The sequence below is a fragment of the Pan troglodytes genome, chromosome 4 (genome assembly GCF_028858775.2).
Source record: "Pan troglodytes isolate AG18354 chromosome 4, NHGRI_mPanTro3-v2.0_pri, whole genome shotgun sequence".
Taxonomy (NCBI): domain Eukaryota; kingdom Metazoa; phylum Chordata; class Mammalia; order Primates; family Hominidae; genus Pan; species Pan troglodytes.
The window spans coordinates 36,408,710-36,432,762 of NC_072402.2; the positions used below are offsets into that span (position 1 = coordinate 36,408,710).

Here is a 24,053-nt window from a genome sequence, read left to right on the forward strand (position 1 = left end):
CAGGTGAAAGGTCCCTGGCATCTAGTAGGTAGACGCCAGGATGTCACTGAACATCCTACAATGCAGAGGACAACTCTACCACAGCAAAGATTATCTGGCCCAAAATGCCAATAGTACAGAGGGTAAAAAATTCTACTCTAGATAAAAGTGGGAAAGGAAAAAAGCAAAGGCACTAAGGAAGTATATTTCTGAATACTATGTAAGAACAGAAGAGGGTTGGGCGTGGTGGCTCATGCCTGTAATCCCAGCACTTTGGGAGGCCAATGCAGGCAGATCACGAGGTCAAGAGATTGAGACCATCCTGGACAACATGGTGAAATCCCATCTCTAATAAAAATACAAAAAAATTAGCCGGGAACAGTGGCACGTGCCTGTAGTCCCAGCTATTTGGGAGGCTGAGGCAAGAGAATCACCTGAACCCGGAAGGCAGAGGTTGCAGTGAGCTGAGATCATGTCACTGCACTCTAGCCTGGGTGACAAAATGCGACTCCGTCACAAAAAAAAAAAAAAAAAAAAGCAAAAGAGGAGAAGTCCTAGAGCCACAAAGCTAGCCTGCTCAACCCTCTCCACATAAAAGTAGCACACAGCTGGGCATGGTGGCTGAGCACACCAATAATCCCAGCACTTTGGGAGGCCAAGGCAGGTGCATTGCTTAAGCCCAGGAATCCGAGACAAGCCTTGGTAACATGGCAAAACCTCACTTCTACAAAAAATTTAAAAATTAGCTGGACATGGTGGTGCGTGCCTGTCGTCTCAGCTACTAGGGAGGCTGAAGCAGGAGGATCGCTTGAGCCCGGGAGGTCGAGGTTGCAGTGAGCCATGATCACACCACTGTACTCCAGCCTGGGCAACAGAGGGAGACCTTGTCTCAAAAACACTGAAATAAAATAAAATGAAAGTAGTACAGAAAAAGCCATCTCAAAGACAAATAACAGGAAGAAAGAACTGGAATCTCGAAAGAGGTAAGCATGGGAAAGGACAGAAAAAAAATTGAAGAAATAACGCCTGAAAGTATTCTAATCAATTCCCATACAAAGTATTTGTAAGAAAAATGAGAATAAACTGAGCAACAATTTTTTTTTTGATACATGGTCTCACTGTGTTCCCAGACTAGAGTGCAATGTCGCAATCACAGCTCACTGCTGTCTTGACCTCCTGTCAAGCAATCCTCCCATCTCAGCCCTGCAAGGAGCTGGGACTAAAGGTGTGCAGCACCACATCTGGTTAATTTTTTTTTCTTGAGAGATAGTTTCTCACTATTTTGCCCAGGCTGCAGAGTAACATTTCTACAGACAATAAAGCACACCAGAAGAATGTGTAAACAAAACTAATATTTTAAACATAATATAAAAAACCAAGGCCTTTTCTCTCATGTTTTAATTTTCTAAAAAGACAATTCACTACTTAAAGCATACATACTATCAACAAACAATTAAAAATTTACTTTTTAAAAACTTCACAATAGCAGCAAAAAGCATGAAATACTTAGAAATCTATGTACCAAGAGATGTGCAGGATTTGTATACTGAAAACTAGAAAATATTGAGAGAACCTAAAGACCTAAATAAAGGGAGAGATACACCACATTCATGGATCAAAAGACTATTGTCAAGGATGTCAATTCTCCCAGAATTGACCTTTAGATTCAATGCAATCAAAATCAAAAGCCCATCTGATATTTGTTTCACAAGAAATGAAAAAGAAATCAAAAGCCCAGAAGGCTTCTTTCTAGAAACTGACAGAAGAATTTTAAATTTGACTTAGGCAAAAGTCCAAGAATAGCTGAGAAAAAAATTGGGGAATTTAACCTACCTGACTTCTATACTTAATATAACACTACAGTAATCAAGATAGTATGGCCCTGGCAGAAGGATAAACAAAAAAGATCAACTGAATATCAGAATACTGAAATATTTACAAATAAAATAACTGCAATCTGATTCAAACTAATGAGGGAGGGAGGTAAAGGTGAAATAAGATTAGTCATATGTTGTTAATTGTTATGGTCATATGTTGGCAATTGTTAAAGTGGGCAACATAAGGATTTATGATACGTTTTTCTCTCTAGTATATGGTTTGATATTTTCCATAATAAAAAGCTAAAAAGAAAAGTGTCCAAGTTTGTAACAAATGTGAAAAAGATCTCCAGTAAAAGTGGCTAACATAAAATTTTACATGATACTTGAAGGATTAAGTTTTACTGACCTAGAGCAAGGGTTGGCAAACTATTTAGGCCAAGTATAGGCAGCAAGCTAAATAATTTCTACTTTTAGTCATTGTTAAAAAGAAAAGAAAAAAGAATATGCAACAGAGGACTTACATAGCCCACGTGCCTAAATATTTACTATCTGGCCCTTCTGCCAACCCCTGATGTAGAGAATCAGGCAGATCAGATCAACATAATCCTAGAATTCACAGTAGGTACTCAGTATTTGTTGAATAGCAAAATAAATTTCTTGGCTGGGCAAGGTAGCTCATGCCTGTAATCCTAGCACTTTGGGAGGCCAAGGTGGGCGGACTGCCGGAGCTCAGGAGTTCAAGACCAGCCTGAGCAACAACGGTTAAATCCTGTCTCTACTAAAATACAAAAAATTAGCCAGGTGTGGTGGCATGCACCTGTAGTCTCAGCTACTCCGGAGGCTGAGGCAGGAGAATCGCTTGAACCCTGGAGGCAGAGGTTGCAATGAGCCGAGATCGCGCAACTGCACTCCAGCCTGGGCAACAGAGCAAGACTCTGTCTCCAAAAAAAAATTCCTTCACAATGCCCAAGTGAAATGTTATTATATTTATAAAGTTCTTTCATCTGAATGACCTTGTTAATGTAGAAACAGTCACATGTTAAAAAATTTACAATGACTTGGAAAATATGAAATTCCATATTCTTGTTCCTCTCCATTTTTTACATGCATGGAAACACTTTTTCTTTCCCAAGGACTACTATAATGGAGATTTAATGAGTTTTTATGTGAAAGAATTTTCGTCATTATCTACCCATTAACTTGGGGATTCACATTATCAAATCATATTACTTTACCCTAGAACAAACATTGAGAGTTCAGATGAGACAAAAAGAGAAATGCACATATATGTTGAAACAAGATTTCTGGTGCTTTAATTTAGAGAAATATTCCAGGAGATGGCTCACTGTTCTTATAGTTCTTAAAAAAACAGAGAGGAGGAATGTATAATATGAAATATCCTTGGCTAAAAATCATATACGATTTAGATCATATATGTAATAACAAGCTGACCATGTATAATGGCACTCCAAAAATATTCTTTAATTCTGGGGTAAATTTTTCCTAATTTTTAGTTTAAAAAAACTATTCCAAGCCAGGTACAGTGGCAAATGCCGGTAGTATCAGCTACTGAGGAGGCTGAGGCAGCAACATAGCTTGAGCCCAGGAGTTCAAGAATAGCCTGGGTAACTTAGTAAGACCCCATCTCAAAAAATAAAAATCCCTCCAACAACATATATATAAAGTGGATTATTCTTAAACTTGTCTAAATCACTACAATATTATCTGCTTAGGCTACCTACCAAGATCTATCATTATAAAATTAACTGCTTAGGCTACCTACCAAGATCTATCACTATAAAATTAATTAGTCCATTTCTCACTACACAAAAAATTTACTTATACGTAGCCTAAAATATTAAAATAAATATTTCTGGCCAGGCGCAGTGGCTCACGCCTGAAATCCCAGCACTCTGGGAGGCCAAGGTGGGTAGATCACTTGAGGTCAGGAGTTCAAGACCAGCCTGACCAAGATGAGGAAACCCCATCTCTACTAAAAATACAAAAAAATCAGCCAGTCATGGTGACAGGTGCCTGTAGTCCAAGCTACTTGGGAGGCTGAGGCTGGAGAATCACTTGAACCTGGGAGGCAGAGGTTGCAGTGAGTCAAGACCACACCACTGCACTCTAGCCTGGGCAACAGAGCAAGACTCCATCTCAAAAAATAAAATAAATAAATAAAAATAAATATTTCTTCCAAATGTGAATGTTCATTTTTCCTAAAAAATATTGTAACTTGTCCTCAAAGTCAAGGTCAAATTAAATACCAATAAAATTACCATTGTCTCAAGTCAACACAAGCCATAAGGACACGTGAAGTGCTGGCTGGGATTCAGAAAAGTTTTTTTTTTTTTTTTTGAGACGGAGTCTCACTCTGTTGCCCAGGCTGGAGTGCAGTGGCACGATTCGGCTCACTGCAAGCTCCGCCTTCCAGGTTCATGCCATTCTCCTGCCTCAGCCTCCCGAGTAGCTGGGACTATAGGCGTCCGCCACCACGTCCAGCTAATTTTTTTTTTTTTTTTTTGTATTTTTAGTAGAGACGGGGTTTCACCATGTGAGCCAGGATGGTCTCGATCTCCTGACCTCGTGATCTGCCCGCCTCGGCCTCCCAAAGTGCTGGGATTACAGGCGTGAGCCACTGCGCCCAGCCCCAGAAAAGTTTTTATATGTACCAATATATAAAGCTCTCACATGGTATTTAACACTGTATAACCTTCACATGGTATACTCAGCAGTTCACCACCTGTCCCTGATAGCTGGGCCCTTGAGTAAAAGAAAGTGAAAAAAAAAAAAAAAAAAAAAAACTTTTTAGCCTGGCACAGTGGCTCATGCCTGTAATTCCAGCACTTTGGGAGGCTAAGGTGGGTGGATCACCTGAGGTTGGGAGTTCGAGACCAGCCTGACCAACATGGAGAAACCCCGTCTCTACTAAAAACACAAAATTAGCCGGGCATGGTGGCGCATGCCTGTAATCCCAGAACCGTTTGAACCCAGGAGACGGAGATTGCAGTGAGCTGAGATCACGCCATTGCACTCCAGCCTGGGCAACAAGAGCGAAACTCTGTCTCAAAAAAAAAAAAAAAAAAAAAAAAACTTTTTAGCTGGAAATACCAAGACCTAATCATATACTACAATGTAAATTTTTTTTGCCTAAGTGCTATCTACAAACACAATCAGCAATGAGCTTTCAAAATGGGAGAAATAAAATTAAACTATGGTCCAGAAAACAGGTCATTATAGCATATAAACATTGCAATAAAAACTGGCAATTTCTCAGGCTCTCTCACTGCCTTAATCTTTGTTACATGTAGCTATAGAAAGAGCTGGTATTAATTTTCTGAGTAAAATAAAGCCAGATGTGTAATAAAAGTTTAAATTCATTCTTCACAGTCAATTCCCTTTCCCATCAAATTAAACAATTCTGAAACAAAATAGAACTAGAAAAATGTCATGCCTAAAACAACCCACTTCTTGTGTGTTAAATTACTATGTTTTTGTGTAAGGACAAAGTTGGAGTATTCTTAATTTATAAACTGGTGGGTTAAGAAGGCAGTTTGGATTACTGATTGTTTTCCCCCTGAAGTCTGATTACTTTAGGCGCCTACTATTACCTGAACTTGGCCAAAGAATTGCCCAAAAAAGAAGGATAGGAAAAAAACAAGTTTTTATTTGATCTCTTTTGTCTGAGTTCTCTCTTAGGTGTTCTAAGTAAATTTATATCTCAGTGGTTTTTGAATTTTTCTGACAAACACATAAATTAAAAAGACAGAGTCCTTTAGAGATCTGTAAGATAACTATCCCCAAACTGTTCTTCCAAGGATGCCAAGAAGCTCCATAAAATTTGCCCCTTCTCAAATTTAACATTACACAGGGAATTTAACAATTCTTTAATAATTGTCTTTTTATTTTACAATCAATACCAAGAAAAACCTCAGCCTAACCTCATTTCAACTCAAAATTCAAAATCAAATAAGTCAATTCACATAATACCTTCTACTAACCAGAAATTTCAAAGAACAATTTAATACTGTAGATGGAATTCAGGGGCTTAGATAACTGATTACATTCTCATTTTTGTGCAGAAAACCATATATTCTTCTAAAACCTAGAGTAAAAACAAAAGTTAAAATTCAGGAATAACTCAGATTTCTACTTTAAAGAGTTGTTAACACAGTAACTTAAAAAAGACAAAAAAAACTCATGAAAAAATTTAAACTCAGAGGGTATTCATTTTCAAAATTCAATTCTTTATGTTTATCCTCAAAGTAGTTAAAAAAACTTCTAACAAAATCTTTCCCTGGAGCTGGCAGATTCAGCTGACTGACTCACTATTATTATTAATGAATTCATTATTACCAATCTTAAGTGAGCCCTCTATACTACCCAGAAAATGTTTCAAACCTTCTGCACTCTGTTTCTCTGGTCAGTTTGATTCCCTACATTCAGTAAATGGTATTTCAAACATTCTCCACTATTCTCAAACCTCTGATATCCTACTTTATCTTCTCCAGTCTCAACAGATTATCTTGCATAGTAATTCAGAGAGAAAACGGGAAGATGCCATTCAACTCTGGAAACTCCACTAACTTCTCCCTACCGTATCTACAAATTTCCCTGTATCTATACCTATCCTCTCCTCCTATCAGCCAGCTCAAAAAAGTTTTTCTCTTACCTAAGGCCAATCACTCCACCTATACACAGGACTCATTCCCCTTCCACCTTGTGGGAAACCTTATTCATGATTGTTCTTTTCTTTCCAGAGTGGTCAACCTCTTTCCTCTCTATGAATCTTCCCCACAAACATTTATTTGTGACCAGAGTTTCTCCCACCTTACAAAAAAAAGCCTGTCCTAACTTCACACCTTTTGCTCCTCCCTTTCACTGCCAAATGTCCCAAAACCGTTGTGCATAATCTTAGTTTGCATTTGTTTTCCTATTCTTTCCTCAACCGATTTCAACGAGTCTTGGACATAGACTCTCTTCCTGGGGCTTCAATTACCATCTGTATGCTGATGATGGCCAAATACACATTTGTAGCCAATGAATAACCTCTGAATTCCAGATCTATACACAGTATATTCAACTATCAATGCTAAATATCCACTCTGATGCTTCAAAAGCTTCTTAAAGGCACATGTCAACAGACTCATGAGTCAATCCCTATTAAGCACACATATAAATCTTCCTCCTCTTCCATTCTATTCTGTCTCAGCAAATGAGGCCACCAGCTGTAGAAGCCAGAAACTTGAGTGTAATCCTCAAAACCTTCTTCTCAATCGAACCCAGTGGTTTTCAACTAGGGCAATTTTGCCCCAGAGGATGACTGGCAATGTCCATAGGCATTTTGGGCTGTCACAACTGGGGATTGGTGGCAGGAATGCTACTAAATGTAGTAGGGTACACAGGACAGCCCCTCCACACCAAAGTAAGCTGGCCTAAAATGTCGATATTGCAGAGGTTTAGACACTGTAATCTAATATATCATCAAATGTTATGGACTCCACCTCTAAAATACAGCTTAAATCCATCAATTTCTCTTCATCTTAACTACTAGCATTTCCTAATTCAAGTACCATTGCCTCTCACTTGAAATACTACAGTACAACTTCCCTACATCCATGCTTGCTCAACTTCAATCTACTCTCCATAGTGCAGTGAAAATAACCTTTTTAACTCATCTGTCCTCTGCATTAAAAAAAAAAAAAAAAAAAAAAAAAAAAAAACCTGAATAGGTTACTACTGTTATTAGGCTAAACATCAAAATGGCCTAAGAGTCCTTGCAAAATATGCCCCTCTTCCCACCTCCCCTACCACACCGTCAACCACTTCCCCTCAATTCACCAAACACTAGCCATCTTGACCTCCTTTCAGTTATTTGTACACTCCATTCTCCTTTCTGCATCAACACCCTCAAACATGCTATTTCCTCTCTCTAAAGCAGTCTACCCATCCCCACTACTTTTTGAGACAGAGTCTCACTCTGTCGCCCAGGCTAGAGTGCAGTGGTGTGGTCTTGGCTCACTGCAACCTCCACCTCCTGGGTTCAAGCAATTCTCTGCCTCAGGCTCCCAAGTAGCTGGGATTACAGGCACCTGCCACGAAGCTAATTTTGTATGTTTAAAAGAGATGGAGTTTTGCCATGTTGGTCTTGAACTCCTGACCTCAGGCGATCCACCCACCTTGGCCTCCCAAAGTGTTGCGATTACAGGCATGAGCCACTGCGCCTGGCTCCCCACCACTCTTTAACTAGTTAACTGATTCATCTTTCAGATCTCAACTCAAATACTGCCTCCTCTAAGAGGCTTTCCCCGAGACCTCAAATGCATTCTCTCAGCACTCAGTAATTTCCTGCACAGCATTTATATAAATAAAATTGTGACCTGCATTTTTTTAATTTTTGTATTTTTGAGACGGAGTCCCGCTCTGTCACCCAGGCTGGAGTACAGTGATGCGATGTTGGCTCACTGTAACCTCTGCCTCCCAAGTTCAAGCAATTCTCCCGCCTCAGCCTCCCGAGTTGCTGGGACTACGGCACACGCCACCACGCCCAGCTAATTTTTTTGTATTTTTAGTAGAGACGGGGTTTCACCATATTGGTCAGGCTGGTCTCGAACTCCTGACCTCAGGTAATCCACCCGCCTTGGCCTCCCAAAGTGCTGGGATTACAGGTGTGAGCCACTGTGCCCGGCCTATATATGGTTATTATTATTTTTTTGAGACAGAGTCTCGCTCTGTTGCCCAGGCTGGAGTGCAGTGGCACGATCTCGGCTCACTGCAAGCTCCGCCTCCTGGGTTCACGCCATTCTCCTGCCTCAGCCTCCCAAGTAGCTGGGACTACAGGCACCTGCCACAACGCCTGGCTAATTTTTTGTATTTTTAGTAGAGACGGGGTTTCACGATGTTAGCCAGGATGGTCTCGATCTCCTGACCTAGTGATCCACCCGCCTCGGCCTCCCAAAGTGCTGGGATTACAGGCGTGAGCCACTGTGCCTGGCCTATGTATGGTTATTTTTTAATGGCTCCCCCTCTCACCATGCTGTACCTAAATGGTAGAGACCATGTATGTTTAGCAAAAGTGTATCTCCCACGCCTAGAGCTCACAAATATTTGAATGCTAAATAAATTAAAAATCTTATCTACTCTAGGGTGTTTCAACTGTCACTTTTGTTTCAGATCTCTTAAGAATCCGTATCTCTAGCCTGACCTCACTTCTGAACTCCAAACATATACTGTCAATACAGTTACATTTTTCTACAATACCAATTAACTTATATGTGATTGGTAAACAGAGAAATGGTATCAATATAACATAGAAGTTGGGTTTGTACGTGATTTGTACATGGAGCTATAACTGTAGAATTATAACTGTCACAACAAAGAAAAAAACCCTCAGTATGGAGTCCTTTCAGATCTAAAGGAACTAAAAGCATTTGCATCCAAGATTTCTGCTCAAGAAAGCATACTCCTAGCCTCAGATAGCCCTGTGCTGGTGTATTCCCTTTTGTCTCTACCTTAACAGCAGCCTCACTGACTCAGAGCTCCATTTTTAACGGCCTGTGTCAATGTCCAACACAAGCCAGCATCTCAACTCTATTTTGTGTATTTCTAATATCCCCTGCAGCAGCATCTAGCCGTGCCAAACTGCCTGCCTATCCAAGTTATTTCCCAAGATATCAATTATTATTTTTGATAGTGTTCTCATTACAAAATTGTTTAGGTTTTGAGTAGTCTGTTCCAACCCTATTTCTCATAAGCCCTATATGATTAGTGTGCAATTTGCAGAACATGAAGTTTCTCAGGAGCACAAATGTTTTACAGTAGATTCTCTCATAGTTCAAAAAACTCGAGTACTTCCTCAATCAGCCTATACACCCCAAATCTAGGTTCTTTATCTCTACTGGTAACCCAGTATCAAATCACTGAAGTCATTCATGTCTCTTTCACCCTCTCTCTTCTACACTCAGTTATTCCACACATTCTCTAAATTTTCCTTATACATTATCTCCCACATCTTTTTCACTACCATCTACTGTAACTGAAAGCTTCAGCACCTCTCATTAGGATAGCCTTCAAGGGGATCAACCACCTTCAGGGTGAATTTAACAGCCTTCAAGATGATCACCACCTTCCAAACCCACTTCATTCTAAACCAAACTCACTAAACAGCAAGGACTTTCTAAAAATACAAATCTGACTGTGCTATTTCTCTACTTTAAAATCTTCAACAGCATTCTACTGTGCATTCAAGGCTTCAAACCACTGCCCCACTTTATCTCACACTGAACTCTTCACTCACTTTATACTCTACAGAAGTAAACAGAGGTAAACCAAACAAACTGTCGAGCACAATGCCAGTAATGACAGATACTCAATAAACATTAGCTATCACTGTCACAGATTACCTTGTATTAGAGTTAGAATGTCATCTGCCTAACCTTGATTTTAAGTATCTTAACCTCCTTCTCTTCATATTTTTAGAGACAAAGATCAAATCTTGGTTTTACCACTTACTAGCTGTAACCTTGAGCAAGTTATTTAGCTTTCTGAGCCTCAATAACATTAGGATAATATCCATGTCATGGGGTTGCTGAAAAGACTAAATGAGATAGCATATGTAGAATGCCTAGAAGAACCATCAATAAACGTTAGCTTTCTTAAAAAATGTTCACTTAAAAAATAAACGCAAAACTGACTGCTTGCCTTCTTTCTCCCACAACTTGGCAGGTAGAGAGTAGAACTCAAAGAAGTTGGTTCCAGCCAGGCGTGGTGGATCACACCTATAATCCCAGCATGATGGGAAGCTGAGGCGGGTGGTTCACCTAAGGTTAGGAGTTTGAGACCAGCCTGACCAACATGGTAAAACCCCATCTCTACTAAAAATACAAAATTGGCAGGGCATGGTGGCACATGCCTGTAATCCCAGCTACTTGGGAGGCTGAGGCAGGAGAACTGCTTGAACCCGGGAGATGGAGGTCGCAGTGAGCCATGATTGTGCCATTACACTTGAGCCTGGGCAACAAGAGCAAAACTCTGTCTCAAAAAACGAAAAAAAAGAAATTGGTTCAATTACACAATCTTTAGCCTTCTGAGATAAATCCCTAATTCTAAATATTTAGGAGTATCTCTTTCTACATAACTAATTTTAAAATGTTATCGATACAGAACTGTACTTTACCAGATGGTTTATGCTGACACTAATATGAATTGTTATTAAATTTACTGAAATTGAAAATTTGCCTACTCCATATGCAGAACTAGCAGTTAGTTAGTTCTAACAGTTAACTATCACAACATACAAATACAAGTAAAAATAGAGAGCTTTCAATAGTTTATCATTATAAATTCCATAGAAAACAGGGCTACCAGCATACATACCTTAAAAAACCAGTAAAAGATTTTTTTTTTTTTTTGAGACGGAGTCTCACTCTGTCGCCCAGGCTGGAGGGCAGTGGCATGATCTCGGCTCACTGCAACCTCCGCCTCCCGGGTTCAAGTGATTCTCCTGCCCCAGCCTCTCAAGTAGCTGGGACTATAGGCGCCTGCCACCACGCCCAGCTAATTTTTGTATTTTTAGTAGAGACGGGGTTTCACCATATTGGCCAGGCTGGTCTCGAACTCCTGACCTTGTGATCCGCCTACCTTGGCCTCCCAAAGTGCTGGGATTACAGGCGTGAGCCACCACACCCAGCAAAAAGGTTCTTATACGTTCATTCAAAGGTCTGATTTAATTTATACATAGGCTTTCATATCATGGCATTACACGATAGTCTTTAAAATGACTAAAAACAGCTAGGTGCAGTGGCTCATACCTGTAATCCCAGCCCTCTGGGAGGCCAATGAGGGAGTATCACTTGAGGCCAGGAGTTCAAGACCAGCCTGGGTAACATAGCAAGACCCTGGCTCTACCAAAAAAAAAAAAAAAAAAATTAAAAACATTAGCCAGGTGGCCGGGTGCGGTGGCTCACGCCTGTAATTCCAGCACTTTGGGAGGCCAAGGAGGGTGGATCACGAGGTCAGGAGATCAAAACCATCCTGGCTAACACAGTGAAACCCCGTCTCTAATAAAAATACAAAAAATTAGCTGGGTTTGGTGGCAGGCGCCTGTAGTCCCAGCTACTCGGGAGGCTGAGGCAGGAGAATAGCATGAACACAGGAGGCAGAGCTTGCAGTGAGCCGAGTTCGTGCCACTGCACTCCAGCCTGGGCGACAGAGTGAGACTCCGTCTCAAAAAAAAAAAAAAAAAAAAAATTAGCTGGGCATGGTGGCCCACACCTATCGATAGTCCCAGCTACTCAGGAGGCTGAGACAGCAGAATCACTTGAACCTATGAGTTTAAGGCTGCAATGAGCTATGATCCCACCAATGCATTCCAGCCTGGGCATAACAGCAAGAGCCTCATCTCTAAAGTTTTTTAAAATACAAAAACTAGGCCAGGCGCAATGGCTCACACCTGTAATCCCAGCACTTTGAAAAGCCAAAGTGGGCAGATCACGAGGTCAGGAGTTCAAGACCAGCCTGACCAACATGGTGAAACCCCGTCTCTATTAAAAATACAAAAATTAGCCAGACGTGGTGGCACACACCTGTAATCCCAGCTACTCAGGAGGCGGAAGCAGGAGAATCGCTTGAACCCGGGAGGTGGAGGTTCAGTGAGCCGAGATCGCACCACTGCACTCCAGCCTAGGCGTCAGAGCTAGACTCTATATCAAAAAAAAAAAAACAGCTAACTAAAAAAACCCAAGTTAATCTTTTCTCAGTTTCCTTTGCCTTTTTCCTTTCTCCCACTGATTTTGCCTGATTGTTTTTCCTATTTCAATATGGTTAAAAAAAAATTACAGAGGAGAAAAGAACAGTTTTTTCAATAAGCTGCTAGGACAACTGGACCAACAGCAAAAGAATAAAGCTGGACCCCCTACTTTACATCATATACAAAAATTAACTCAAAATGGATCAAAGTCCTAAATGTAAGAACTAAAACTATAAAACTCAGAATAACACATAGGCGGGGCAGGGAAAAAAAAATAATAAAATAAATAAATTTTAAAAATTAGCACATAGGCATTAATCTCTGTGACCTTCCTTTAACAATGGTTTCTTAGATATGACACCAAAAGCACAACCAACCAAAGGAAAATAGATAAACTGGACTGCATCAAAATGAAAGGTTTTTGTGCTTCAAAGGATACCAAAAAGAAAGTAAAAAGACAAGCCACATAATGGGAGCATAAATTCACAAGTCATTATCTGATAATGGTCTAATATGTAGAATGCATAAAGAACTCTTACAAACCAACAGTAAAAAGACAAACAGTCCAATTTAAAAATGGGCAAGAGATCTAGATGAATAGACATTTCCCCAAGAAGATATACAAATGTCCAATAAGCAAATGAAAAGATGCTCAATATCATTAGGCATTAGGGAAATGCAAATCCAAAACATGATGGGATACCATTTCATACCCACTAGAATGGCTATAATCAAAAAGGCAGACAATAACAAGTTTTGCAAGTTCAGCAAGCATGTAAAGAAAATGCAACCTATACGCCGTTGATAGGATGCAAAATGGTGCAACCACTTTAGAAAACACTTCAGCAGTTCCTCACAAAGTTAAACACAGAGCTACCATATGACCAAGCAATTTCACTCCAAGAGAGGTGAAAACATATGTCCATGCAAAAATCTGTACACAGATATTTATAGCTGCACTATTCATAACAGACAAAAAGTGGAAACAACCCAGAAATTCATCAGCTGAGGACTGTATTAACAAAGTGATGTATATTCATACAATAGAGTATTATTCAGCTATAAAAAGGAATGAAGTACTGATGTGTATGCTACAACATGGATGAACCTTGAAAACATGCTAAATGAAAAAAGCAAGACACAGAAGGCCACATATTGAATGATTTCATTTATATAAAATGTCCAGGATGGGATAAAGACAGAAAATAGATTAGTTGTTGCCAGGGAGCAGAAGTGACTGTTATTGGGTACAAGGTTTCTTTTGGGGGTGATGAAAATGTTTGGGAATCAGATAGTACAGTTGCACAACTTTGGGAATATATTTAAAAACCACTGAACTCTACACTTTAAAAGAGTGAATTTTATGGTACAATTATAACTAAATTAAAAAATTAAAGAACAAAAGAATAATAGAGGAATAAAAAAGCAGCACAACTAAGGAATGAAGCAGATGTTGCTTTTCTGACCCAACATTTCTGTACACTTACTATGTTTCAGACCCATGCTGGTTGATAGGAACCCAAAGATGAGTAAAACAAAGTTGCTATATTTTCTTCAAGGTCCTTCTCCTTAGCCTACAAATGTCTTATTTCTCAAGAGTGTGGCAGCTTTGAAAATGCAAAAACAGCAAGTATAAACCACAGACAACCCAAGAGAATACAGATATTTACATTATAAACCCCTCTCAATTACCTAGAAGGTGATTTTTTAGGTTTCACTAAATATGGGGGAGAGGAGAGATATGTTTCTAGTATTAGATATTAAATAACTCATTGTTCCCCAATGCTGACAATGTCATTTTCCAAGAATTATTATTTAAATAGCTTCATTTCACTTATTTGAAAATTTTTATAAATGTTTTTGATAAATCTTTCTTGATTATATCACTTTGAATGTATTGTTTTTCTCAGTGACTCCTGGATTCTCTATTTTTGACATTCAAAAAACCTCATGTTATAACACAAATATCCCATAATAAAATGTGTTCTAACACTGTATTACAATAGCTATATGAAAACTTTTTTTTTTCAGTAAAAACAAGTAACAAGACAGTTCTCTAAACTCAGAAAGTGTTTGGGTTCTAATAAAATTTTCATATATCAGGGAAAATCTGATTTCCTGATGGCTGCATTTCTATAAAAGAATAGCTAACAAAAATCAAAGTAATGTTTGGACAGAAAATTAGGCTGAATAGTACTTTAAACATTGCAACAAAAAAAGGCACGTTCTACTTAATCCAGGATATTAAATATTTTTGATTAATACATTATTTATACTAAATTCCCAAAAGGCAAAACTAAAATCTACATTATTATTACCTTATCTTTGGCCTCAGGCAGTGTGATTTCTCTAGGTTCTAAAAATGCAATTTCTCGAAAAGGTGGAACACATCTGACTATATCTGGTACATAATGTGTATGAAACAATGGTGGCATTGAGTATCTTCGTTCACCTGATAAAGGCACTATCTGGTTAACTACAGTTGGCTCTTGGTGGGGTGAATGGAAACGTTGCCGTTTACCGTCAAGAGGAAGGTTTTTTTCATCGCTTAATCTCCTGAAAACAAGCAATATACCTTAGTAATTAAAGATACAACTTTTTGATAACAAATAAAAAGCAATTAAATATATATAAATATCATAAGAGATAATGACAATATGATTCTTTCAATAAGGTCACTTTATTAGCTTTATATGGATCTTAAAAATATTCATGTTCAGCACAAGAAATGCCTCTCAACACCTTAAAAAAAATAGTAATAATGGAGACAGAAAAAACTACATGTATATATTGAGGTTAGTCTCCTGTATTTGAACTACCCCAATGTTTCATCTCAGTAGTGAAAACTTTGTAGGAAAAGTTCTATTTATAGAATTACTAAGAAGATCCAAACTATAACATAAGGAAGATACGATTAAGTGAGCTGAGTGCTAGTTATAAAAAAGGGCTCTTTGAATACACCTATGTTCTGACTCATCAGCAGGAAAGACCAATTAAGAAACACTTTTCAATAAAGCTATAAAGACATTGGACAATGAAGAAATTCAAAAATGAGCTGCAACTCAGATAATAGTATTTTATTAATATTAAATTTCTCAGGAATAATCAATGTATTTTAGTTATATAGAAGAAAAGCCTTGTTTTGTAGGAGGAATAAGCTGACATGTTTTAAGGTAAAATGGTGTCAACAACTTTCATATGGTTCAGGAAAAAAAGCAGGTGGGCAGAAAGAAAAAGAGAAAGAAATCAAATGTAAAACTTTTAACTCATGAATCTAGGCAAAAGGCATACAGATATTCACCATATTATTCTTTTTCTGGAGGTTTTAGTATTTGCAAAATAAAAAGGGAAAAATCATTAAAGAGTAAATATTTGTTGGGAAAAAAGACATTTACTTCATTGATATATTAAGTTGTTCATGTAGGTAATACTTTATGCCACAGAAAATGGCCCGATTCCTTTTAAGCCTGAAAATTCTATGGGTCATAGAAGGTTTTTTTTTTTTGAGACAGAGTCTTCCTCTGTTGCCAGGCTAGAGTGCAGTGGCACAGTCTCAGCTCACCGCAACCTCTGCCTCCGGGATTTCCAGGTATTCTCCTGCCTCAGCCTCCTGAGTAGCTGGGACTACAGGCGCCCGCCACGATGCTCAGCTAATTTTTGTGTTTTTAGTCGAGATGGGGTTTCACCATGTTGGCCAGGCTGGTCTCGAACTCCTGACCTCAAATGACCTGCCCACCTCAGCCTCCCAAAGTGCTGGGATTACAGGCATGAGACACTGCACCCGGCCCATAGAAGGTTTTTTAACACTCCTTTGGGATTATGTCAATTTCTCTCTCCTTGATAGATCTGCAAAATAAGTGGAACCCCTACTCACAGGTAAAATATACAGTGCTATATGCATAAAAGTATATTTAATATTTTTAAACATAAAAGTATTTTAGAGCTATATATGCTGAATATCTTCTAATGAGAATGCCAATTTTAATTTTAAAAATATGTTTAACTACAAATTAATGGAGGTTTTTTGTGTGTGTGTGTTTTTTTTTTTTTGAGATAGAGTCTCGCTCTGTTGCCCAGGCTGGAGTGCAGTGGGGGGATCTTGGCTTACTGTAAGCTCCACCTGCCGGGTTCATGCCATTCTCCTGCCTCAGCCTCCTGAGTAGCTGGGATTACAGGTACGTGCCACCACACCCGGCTAATTTTTTGTATTTTTAGTAGAGATGGGGTTTCACTGTGTTAGCCAGGATGGTCTCGATCTCCTGACCTCGTGATCTGCCTGCCTCGGCCTCCCAAAGTGCTGGGATTACAGGTGTGAGCCACTGCGCCCGGCCTAAGGGAGCTTATTTTCATTCTTAATTCACAAATTGGCTATAAAGGCAATTTCTAAAAAATAAAATCTGAATAAAGTCAATACTATTAGAATTATTATAAAACTTTTCTCAATGACAATTTTGAAGAACAACCTGTAGTGCTTTTAAGCATATGACTCAGAGACATACAACATTTCAAATCCTAGCTATGTCACTTCTGAGTAAGTAGTTACTTAACCTTTGTGTGAGTCAGCTTTCTCCTCAACAGGCAAGGGATAATAGTATCTACCTCAGTGTTACGTGATTTAATCAAACCGTTAATTGTAAAGGCTTAAAATAATGATTACTACATAATAAGCAATAACTCCTAGCTAGTGTTTTTTTTTTTTTTTTACAGCACCTTGTTCGCTGATAGTGTTTTTTTAAATAGGACATAAAGGTTATAGAATGTTTATATAGGTTTTTAAGTAATAGTGGTATCTTTCAAATATTGCCGAATGTTATTTCAATAACTACCTCTCAAGTTCTGTTTTTTAATAAATGAATTTCTTTTAATCAAAGATTAAAATTAATTGACTCCTGACTTCACTATAGGAAGTTTTATGTCATGCAGAAATTTTCACTACAATATTTGTTATCATGGAACCTTACCTGTGTAAGATGTAGATAAATCAAAAGAAAAACATAAAGTTTACTAGAAAGAAAATGTTATAATTGTGTCCCCCTAGAAATTCAGATGTTGAAGTCCTAAGCCCCAGTAGCTCAGAATGTGACTGTATTTGGAGATAGGACCTCTGAAAAGTTACCTAAGTTAAAGTGGGGTCTTTAAGATGAACGTTAATCCAATATGACTGGTGTCCTTAGAAGAAGAGATGAGGACACAGAAAACACAGGGCAACGGCCATATTAAGACACAGTGACAAAGCAGCCATCTACAAGGCAAGAAAAGAAGCCTCAGAAGAAACCAACCCTGCCAACACCTTGATCTAGCCTCCAGAATTGTAAGAAAATAAATTTCTGTTGTGTAAGCCACCCAATGTGTGGTACGTTGTTATGGCAACCCTACCCTAGCAAATGAATACAGGCCATCTCATTTAGTTAAAAAATCTCAATTAAAAAGTGGTTTTCTGAGGAAACAGCTTTATTCTAGAAAAAGAAAACCTGGGATATAGAAAAGGGGAGATCTGATGTAGGGCAGAAACAAACATACAATAAAGCAGGAACAAATCAACAAAAGAACACCTAAAATTTTTAAACGCATAAAAATGTTAAAATTCCATGACTGATCTGATCGTACAGGTCCCAGAAAACAAAACATAGGGCTTAGGGTCCATACAATATTAATTCAAGATACATCATTACAGAGTTCTCAGAAATGCAAAAATATTCTTTTAAAATAATTAAGAAGTACTTACTTCCTTCCTCGAAATAATGGGGAAGCTGAGGTCTGTATTGGACTGACATTTCCATATGTCAGCTGCTGTAATGACACAGCTCTAGACAAGCTAACAAAATCAAAGAAAAGAACAGTAATTTATACATATTTTTTCTTTAAAAACAAAACCAATCTCTGAAAAAAAATTAAATACATCCGTATCAAAAAAAAATGTGACGACATATTCTCCATGTTCAAAAGTTTCATACAAAAAGGGTTTATGTCAAACAGAAAATGAAATTTACCAACAACATGGGCCAAAATATCACCATACTCACTCTGCATTCTGAAAGTTGAATTGTGCATCTATAAGCTGCTGGTGTGAATAAACAGTAGGTGACAGGGTAAAGAAGTTATTATGTTGTTGATGATTTGGAGTGAAGGGTGGGCGACCCAAAATTGAGTTTGGGAACATGCTCTTGTTCACTGGAAGTGAACATGTATTCTTCTACCTAGGATAATTTAAAAAGACAATATTAAATTATCATAGCTTAAAGATACTAAACACTTTGATAACTATTATCCACTAACTTAAAACAATTAGTTATCAAGTTACAAATTTTATTTGCAAAGTTAAATAGGTCTCCTAAGTGCCACTGTAGGTAACAAAAGAAAACTAATAATAAATTCCAAATCTAAGATTAACATAATTCAAACAGCAAGATATATGCACATTTCTAATTTTCTGATTAATTTACCCTAATACTTTTACCCTCATATCAACAAATCTTTTAGAAATCCAAGTTATCACCTGACATTAATAAAATCCCACAGATTATTACATTTATTCTCAAACTAATTTATACAAAGGTATAAACCATCACATGACATCCTGATTCCTAGAATTTGGATCTTACAGGTCTGATCAAATAAGGAATGGATTTTATATTGTCTTAACAATTTATAAGATTCTGAGATTCCCCTCAAAGTCTACATAATTTATATAAAAGACTTCCAATAAAAGAGGGCTATGTTCCACAGGAATAGGGAAAAATTATACAAAGCAATCAGAATCCTTCACTGATCCAGGGAGGAGAGTAGATATTTATTCTTTGCAGTGACCAATATATCAAGGCTGTAGTCTTGCAAAGGGTAGGATAAAGTAATAAACTGAAAATGAGGATCAGGTAAAGTCTACAAAGAAAAATAGGACCCCTCAGCCCACTTTCTCAAAGCAAGCAATTAGAAAACTCTTTTATGAAAAAACAAAATGAGAGAGAAACTATGTAACGTAGTAACAAGAGAACATAATAATACTTGGGAGTCCATCAAGAAAATGGCAAGGTAGCTAACTAATCAACTTAACATGAAGCCTACTAGTTGACAGGCCCTACCCACGCACTTTTAGAGTTTCTAATTAGACTCCTGATATTCTCACTTAAAATAGGCATCCATGGATCACCAGAAGAAAAATAAAACCTGGGAATAAACAGAAACGATGTCAGGAACAAATGAACACTCAAAAAAAAAATCTCAGATTAATGAAAAGACATTGCATATATAAAACAAGAATATGCTATTTAAAAAGAAAGGGGCCGGATGCGGTGGCTCACACCTAGAATCCCAGCACTCTGGGAGGCCACGGTGGGAAGACTACTTGAGCTCAGGAGTTCAAGACTAGCCTGGACAACAAAGTGAGACCCTATCTCTATTAAAAAAAAAATCAAAAAAATTAGCCAGGCACAGTAGTGTTTGCCTATGGTCCCAGCTACACAGGAGGCTGAGGTGGGAGGATTGCTTGAGTCCAGGAGGTCAAGGCTGTAGTGAACCATGTTCATGCCACTGCACTCCACCCTGGGACACAAGGCAAGACCCTATCTCAAAAAAATAAAATAAACAGGCTCTGGGAAATTATAAAATTGAAAGCAAAACTACCCAGCAGAAAGTTAAAAGATAACTTTGAGGAAATGTATTAGAAAGAACGAAAAGGAAAAGGTGGTAGGGGCAGGAAGGAGGCAAGACAACAGAAGAGAAAACAAAAAAGTATTAAACTATGTGATCTAACATTGTAACAGAAGGTCCAGAAAGAACAGAAAAAATACAGGACATTACCTAATAAATAAAACAAAAAAATGCCAAAGACTGAAAGACACCAATCCCCAGACTGAAAGGATCTAAAGGGTACAAAGCACAGTAAAAAAGTTACATGTCAAGGTATATTATATTGAAGTTTCAGAATATCACACAAAAAAAGGAAGTTTATAAAATATTCAAAGAGGGAAAATGTTATAAACAAACGGCAAGAAATCAAAATGGCTTTGGACTTCTCAGTAGCACAGGACATGGACTCATGACTTCAAATCTCTGACGGAAATGCTCTCAGGCTGTAATTCTATACCTAGCTGTACTATCAATGCAAGGGCAACTAGAAACATTCTTAGACATTTAAGTTATCAAAAAAGAAAAAGAAAACCTGGAATCTAGAAAAAGGGAGATCTGATGTAGGGCAGAAACAAAGTAAATTACCCAAGATGACAGTGATGGGAAGCTAACAGTTCAAATTAGAATGGGAGGATGCAGGGCTTCAAGAAGATATCTAAGAAAAGAAAAATCAACTGGTGGATTATCTGATGTATTTGACCATAGAGATAAGTTCTGTTAACAGAGTAGAAATAATTTTAGAAATACAGAAAAGTAGCTAGTTAAAAATAAATTACCAAAGAAAAAAACACTCAATAGGTAATATAAAAAAGGCAATATAATCAGTTACCTGATTCTTACAAAGAATGAATATACTGATTTTTTTAAAACTGAGTTACTATATAAAATTTATTATATATTATTTATATATGACACTACCTTATACATTTGTGTTTATATATCACAAGTTTTATATGGAGGATGACAGAGGGTACAAAAAGTGCTAAATTCTCATTTTCAGTAAAAATAAATCAAAAGAATGAACTATAGAAGCTTTATTCTTTTTTCTTTTCTTTTTTTTTTTAAACAACAGAGTAAAGTAAAACTAGGTAGCCAGAAGAATTGAAGTAGCTGCCTCTGGGGATTGTGACTAGGAGGGCTGGAAAAACTATGAGAGACAACAGGGGAGAAAAAGAAAAATCTGGGAAGAAATTAATAAATCCCTCACAAACATTGTTCCTTGTTTCTTCAATTCCATAAGATTAAAATTCCCTAGGTTGGCCACAGATAACAAGGCTCACCAGTCCAGGGTTCATAACAGATTGTGGACAAAATTCTATGAACCATCATCAGACCTCATCCTAAATGCCTGACTCTAATTTGGACCAGAGACAAGGTTAACCTCCAGAAAACAAGAGTCTGTCAACTTTCTTTAGCCGACCCTTATGTCTTTTTACAAGAGATTTTTAAAAAAGAAAATAATCCTGTCATATTTCCTCACCTGTACACCCTAGCTTCTTCAGAGGAAATGGACAAATATCTTGAACTAAGCAGCATTCCAGGGAATCCCCTAGCAAAAATACATACAATAATCCTGGGCTGGGCAGTTGCTCATGCCTGTAATCCCTTGGGAGGCTGAGGCAGGCAGATTGTTTGAGCCCAGGAGTTAGAGACCAGCCTGGGCAACACGGTAAAACCCCATCTCTACAACAAATACAAAATTAGGCTGCACGCCTATAATCCCAGCACTTTGGGAGGCCGAAGCAGATGGATCACCTAAGGTCAGGAGTTCAAGACCAGCCTGACTAACATGGTGAAATCCCTACTAAATACAAAAAAAAATCAGCCAGGCGTGGTAGCACATGCCTGTAATCCCAGCTACTTGGGAGGCTGGGACAGGAGAATCGCTTGTACCTGGGAGGTGGAGGTTGCAGTGAGCCAAGATCGCGCAATTGCACTCCAGCCTGGGCAACAAGAACAAAACTCCATCTCAAAAAAAAAAAAAAAAAAAAAAAAAAATTAGGCCAGGTGCAATGGCTCATGCCTATAATCCCAACACTCTGGGAGGCCGAGGTGGGCAGATCACCTGAGGTCAGGAGTTCGAGACCAGCCTGGCCAACACGGCAAAATCCCGTCTCTACTGAAAATACAAAATTAGCTAGCGTGGTGGTGGACACCTGTAATCCCAGCTACTTGGGAGGCTGAGGCAGGGGAATCGCTTGAACCTGGCAAGCAGAGGTTACAGTGAGCAGAGATCGCACCACTGCACTCCAGCCTGGGCGAAAAAACGAGACTTCGTCTCAAAAAAAAAACAAACACGCAACAAAAATTAGCCAGGTGTGGTGGTCTGCATCTGAAGTCCCAGCTACTCTGGAGGCTGGGGTGGGAGGATCGCTTGAGCCAGGGAGACGGAGGTTGGAGTGAGCCGAGGAGACTGTGCCACTGCACTCCAGCCTGGTCAACAGAGCAAGACCCTGTCTCAAAAACAAAAAAAAAAAAGAAAAAAGAAAAATCTTGGATTGCCAGATTCAAGACTGGCAACGAACACTTTTCACCCTTTGCTCAGGCTCACACTCCTTCTTGGCCTTTTTTACTCTGGTTCCCTAACCTAATTTCCCATAAAACATAGGATCCTACTTCATAGGATTTATGAGAAAATGATATTAAATACAATCACTGTAACAAATTTTGCTTGATAGTTCATTTTGTTGGAATAGACACTACAAATCTAGTGAATGGAAGAAATACGTATTCAGAAAAACTAGAATTAAAATCTTGTACTTTCAGGTTTATTTAAATCGGTTCATAGCAAAAAGCCTAGATACTTTTGTTTATACCTATAAAAAATATGCTGTTTTTCCTCTATAACTGAATAAGGTCCATGTATATTAAGATTTGAAGATGCAAAATGACATTAAGAGCCCAGGCCTCACCTTGTTTCCATCTCTTACACAGCCAAATCCAAACTAAGTCTAAAGATGACTTGTGGCTGAGAACTACTCTACCAAGTTAATGACCAAATTATCCCCAGCTTAAAAACTTAGATTGAGTCCACAGCCAGATGTTTAGTCTAGGGCAGAAATCTAGTTTAGCATATTCCATATTCCCAGAAATATATCAAGCTCTGGAGCCCCTGCAAAACAAAGGATCTGTCAGCCTCTCCTCAGTATGAATTTTGGCCCTCAAGTCAGGCTCTTTTTAAAGACGGTAGGCTTCAAGTAGAGGAAAATCATTCCGACGCATTCGTTCTATGTTCACCAATATAGGTATTCTGAAAGACATCTAGAGTTGAGGAAGTAAATGAAACGCCTATGAATTTCTATGCCTTTTTCTAATACATTTCACGTTGATTTTGATGAAAATAAAAATGACATCGAAACAATTATCATAAACAACATAATCATTTTTTTTAAAGAGACTGTAGAGTTTCACAAAATACAGTAAAACTATTACTGTAACAGAAATAAGGGGACCTCCACAAAATTTTAAATCATTTTCTTCATACTCTGAAAGTTTCTTAAGTAGAGATTAGCTATATAAAACGTTACTCCACATTAACTATGGTCTTCTACCATCTCCTATGTGACAAATTTTATGATAGATACATAAAATCCAGATATTGGCAATATCCAATTTTCCTTACCTTAAAAGTTATCAGTTCCACAATCTGTACTTGACCATGAAAGAGTATACTGGTACTTTCTTTACGGAGAAAACCTTAAAGACGGTTTCCTAAGGTGGACCCAATGGGAAATTACACAGGTTTACATGAGACAAGGCAGTAAAAGAGTAGATTAATTCGGCCGGGCACAGTGGCTCACGCCTGTAATCCCAGCACTTTGGGAGGCCGAGGCGGATGGATCACCTGAGGTCAGGAGTTGGAGAACAGCCTGGCCAACATG

At 38.3% G+C, this 24,053-nt stretch overlaps 1 protein-coding gene across 24 annotated transcripts in view; it reads right to left on the reverse strand.

The window, feature by feature from the left end:
* TENT2 (terminal nucleotidyltransferase 2) overlaps positions 1 to 24,053 on the reverse strand; it is a 73,929-nt gene that overhangs the window by 47,952 nt on the left and 1,924 nt on the right. For 18 of the 24 annotated variants that reach the window (XR_010157203.1, XR_010157205.1, XR_010157202.1 and 15 more), the window contains 3 exons: positions 18,570 to 18,743; positions 18,272 to 18,361; positions 14,865 to 15,102 (listed from right to left, as the gene is read on the reverse strand). Coding sequence is in view for 19 of the 24 variants with exons in the window: in XM_009448957.5 (XP_009447232.1) it covers positions 14,865 to 15,102; positions 18,272 to 18,361; positions 18,570 to 18,706 (465 nt within the window). In the remaining 5 variants the exon portion in view is untranslated. Of the gene's footprint in view, positions 1 to 14,864; positions 15,103 to 18,271; positions 18,362 to 18,569; positions 18,744 to 23,794; positions 23,884 to 24,053 lie in introns of all 24 variants that reach the window. The other 6 variants (XM_054684265.2, XM_054684260.2, XM_016953088.4 and 3 more) reach the window with 1 other exon arrangement.